The sequence below is a fragment of the Monosiga brevicollis genome, genomic scaffold (genome assembly GCF_000002865.3).
Source record: "Monosiga brevicollis MX1 MONBRscaffold_44 genomic scaffold, whole genome shotgun sequence".
Lineage (NCBI taxonomy): Eukaryota > Choanoflagellata > Craspedida > Salpingoecidae > Monosiga > Monosiga brevicollis.
Genome location: NW_001865081.1, coordinates 245542 through 249318, shown reverse-complemented (window position 1 = coordinate 249318; position 3777 = coordinate 245542). Strand labels below are relative to the sequence as shown.

General features: G+C 55.7%; 1 protein-coding gene across 1 annotated transcript in view; it reads right to left on the bottom strand.

Moving 5' to 3' along the window:
• Positions 1 to 3777, bottom strand: part of MONBRDRAFT_12739 (uncharacterized protein) — a gene marked incomplete at both ends in the record, with an annotated part of 23811 nt that overhangs the window by 4950 nt on the left and 15084 nt on the right. Inside the window, 3 exons of the mRNA XM_001750600.1 lie at positions 1398 to 1769; positions 1836 to 2006; positions 2124 to 3773. Coding sequence (XP_001750652.1) covers positions 1398 to 1769; positions 1836 to 2006; positions 2124 to 3773 — 2193 coding nt within the window. The remainder of the gene's footprint in view (positions 1 to 1397; positions 1770 to 1835; positions 2007 to 2123; positions 3774 to 3777) is intronic.

Sequence of the window (3777 nt, the reverse complement as noted above, 5' to 3'; positions counted from 1 at the left end):
TGTCTGGTTGGTGTGAAGGACCATAGTAGCACGGATTTGATGCTAACAGGAGTGGGAACACAAAAAAAAAAAAAAAATCAAGAAAAATCCAAGGGAAAAGACAGTTTAATTATCACTTGTGTTGCCCAAGCTCGGGCTGGAGAGATCAGGGTCCCGCCGTGCCAGGAGCCATGGGGCCACAAGACGGTGGTTTCTACATGTTGTTGCCTTTCTAGCCTGGCTGATGCACGGTCGTGCTATGGGAGATGTTGCAAATCAGGGCAACCGCGCTCCTAGTCACTCGCTATGGGGGTTGTCCCTCTCGTTTGAAAAGGGCCATCGACATGGTGCCATTCACATTCACATCAATAATTCTCTCTCTCTCCCTCTCTGCCGTCTATGATGCTGCCGCTGCCTCTGTCTCTGTTTCTTTCTGGCTTTGCTTAGGCTCTCTCATTCCGTGTGTGTGTGTGTGTGTGTGTGTCCATCTCCCATTATGTCTTTGTCTTCTCTCTCTGTCTCTGTCTCTGTGTGTACCGTCTGGGGTTTTCTTTAGCTCCTTCTTCAACGTCCCTCTGCGTTGGGCAGCTAGTGTGACGTGAGAAAAGAGAGGGCCTGATTCCAATCGTACCTCCAGCAATGTGCGTGTAGGTGAGTGCTAGCTCGCTGAACCTGCACACATCTAGGAGCCATTTCCCCACGCTATCCTCTCGAAAGGTCAGCTCGCCTCTGGACCCATGCTCGGTTTGGATAAAACTCTTGCCGCAGACTCGCGTTGCTACTTTTGCTTCCAGCAGTCATACCAAGTTATTACTTGCACAGGAACTTAGCTTGACCCACGAATGCCCTGTCTCACTCGGGATTGCAAAGCACCTTCATAATAGCATGTATGTCAATTCATCATCCACGCCCTTGTCGCACGGCAACCTACAAGCAAACAGGAAACAGAACCTGGAAACAGGTCAACAGCAAGACGCATCCTAATTGGCCGTGTAGTAGACCACCAGCTCAGGATAGATTTGCGTATTGTCAAACAAAATGATCTCGTGACATTCCCCCGGCGGCGTGGCAATCACCGAGTCATATCTAAAGAAGTGATGGAGACACAGCAGGCCGGTCAAAAAAACAACCAAAGGCACTCTCTAGCACGCGAAACAACCGCTTATTGCCCAACGCACCGCTCATTGTTGGGTGCATCAGGCAGAAGCGGAGGGGCCAGTGCACCGCGCGAAGGCGAGTGATGAACAAAGGCATGGCCCAGCAGTGCTCGTGTGATGATGAGCGTCCGCTCATCGTTTGGGCCAAGCCGATTCGAACCACGCGGCGGGTCGGTATATCGGTGGCTCTACATTATGATAAGCACTCATGAGAATACGCAGTTGCGACAGCAACACAGGACACCCACTCAATGAGCACACCTTGCTGGGATGGTCTGCCAAGTAAACACCAAGACCGAATCGGTGTCCAGCGCTGCTGCCGGCAAAGCGATAGTCAAGGCCCAAGCGCACAATCTTGTCGCGCAGCATTGCGTCAGGGGAGATGCCGTGGAGCAGCAGGCGCTCTTGACAGGATGCATCGCGAAGCAGAGCTGGAGAGCCCGAGGGTGCATCTGATGTGGCCGTTTGGAGCTGATCATAGTGCTCTTCATTTTCGATACGATGCAACATCTCTCGTCGCTTGGCGCTGTAGCGCTCCCACAGCACGGGGTTGTGCACGCGCTCCACTCGTTGCACTGCAATATTCGCTGGTCCCCGCCCACCGGTGTTCAGCTGCTTCAGTAGCTCACCCACCTACCCACCCAGTAGATTCAAATCAGACGACTTGCGGAAGAACCAAAAAGTTAACAAGCAACGCACCTCTGAAATGAGCTCGGGCGCATCGCGCAAGACGTCAATGGCTGGCCCGACTTGGGCGGCCACAGGTCGTTCTGCAATCTGCCCGGCGCTGAAAAGGCTTGGCCGTTGTTTCGGATCTGCTGCAAGCAAGGCTCGCGTTTCCTTGTACAAATCGCTTGCCACGTTGCACATCTGCAGAGAGACACAGCTGTGAACATGAACAACTACAACAACAACGACGACGACGACGACGACGACAGTAACCAGAGCGTCTTAGAATCATAGAGAAAAAAATAATATTTGACTGACCTCGGCCGCCAGATGAGGAAAGCTAAAGGCACCATCTCCCGCTTGGAAATTCCATCTGCAATGACCCACAACCTCATCGGTTCGCGACTGAGCCGGCGGCACCGTTTGTGGGTACATGTAGGTGTTGTAGAGAACGCAGCCAAAGGAAAAGGCATCCTGTGCTGGACGCGCCCCCACTCGACCCTGGCCGAAAAGCACCTCCGGTGCCACATAGCCCGCCGTGCCCGACGATGCGGTGGCCGTGCATGGTAGCATGGTGGCTTCAGCGGCGGCCTTGGCAATGTCAAAATCGCCCAGCCGCACAACAGGTTGGTCCTCTGCACCGTCCAGCATGATGTTGCTCAGCTTGACATCCCGATGCACCAGGCCCCTGCTATGCATAAACGCCAGGGCCGCGCGCAGCTGATTCATCAAACCTGCAATGACAGCCGAGGTGGCCAGGTGCCGTGCCTTGCTGAGCCACTGCTGCAGATCCCCCTGTGCACACCACGGCTGCACCAAGTAGGCGCTGGGGTGGCCACTGTGCACATCCACAAGCGCGCCAAGGACCGGAGTGATGTGTGGGTGCTCAAGCTGGCGCATGGCGCGGAGTTCGCGCAGAAACGTACGGCACTGGTCCTGCTTGTGTTGCCGAGCAAAAGCGTACTCCTTGACAGCCAATTCTTGTTCAGGGCACTCTGGAAGTGCGGCACGGGCCTTGTAGACCTTGTGGTTTTGGTTGTATTGGAGCTCAAGCTGGCCCAAGCTGGATAGCGTCAAACCCTGGTCTACTTCGGTCATGGCCTCCAAGATCAGGCTGGCTGGAAGGTCGGGGCCAAGCACAGTGCGGAGCCGTGCTCCCAGCGTGCTTTGTTCAGGGTGCAGAAAAACCAGCAGCGCTGGAAAGTGCTGATGCAGCAGCTGGGCGAGCTCTGCGACGTGGTCCACGTGTGGCTGAACTGATAATTGTTGTCGTAAGTTGTCGCGTCGCGTTTCTAGCTTTTTCAGTTCTTGCTCGAGAGCAGACCGAAGAACTTCGGGCACGAGCTGTAGAGCTGCGCTGCTGTTTTGAACCTCAGTCTCCACCTTGGTCAGTTCCTCGTTGGCAGCAACCGATTCATCATCGACGCCTTGGGTCAAGCTGTCCACGTGCCTCATGCACGAGTCCAACATGGAGAGCGTCGTGGCCTGCCAGTCGATCATGTCTTGTAACTGCTGCAGCAGAGCTTGCGACTCGTGGTGCACAAACGCCAGGTACCAATTCTGATGCTCGTAGTCTGGAGGTGGCTGCCACTGAGCAATTTGCTCGAGACCGTTCTGCTCGAGCAGGCTCAGCTTCTCGTGAGCTTGGCACAGCTCCTCCCAGGCCTCGGGCAATGTCTCAGCTGGAGGAGGTGCACTTGCATCCACGCATTGCGCGCACTGCCGTAGCGTTTCCACGCGATGAATCGTGTCGGTGGTTCCCGCTCTTGCCACGGCGCCCAGGGCATCGATCAAGGCCAGCACCAGGCGCTTGAGGTTGCTGTTGGCGCTGGTGAGCAGCTCCTGACGCTTGGGTTCCACGCCGCTCAGAACGATGACTTTGCTCAGGGCCGAAGCTAGGTCGGTGGGTGGCTTCTTGGGCGCGATCACTGGCGTGGTGGGTGGAGCGGGGCACGCTGCCAGCATGTCCTGA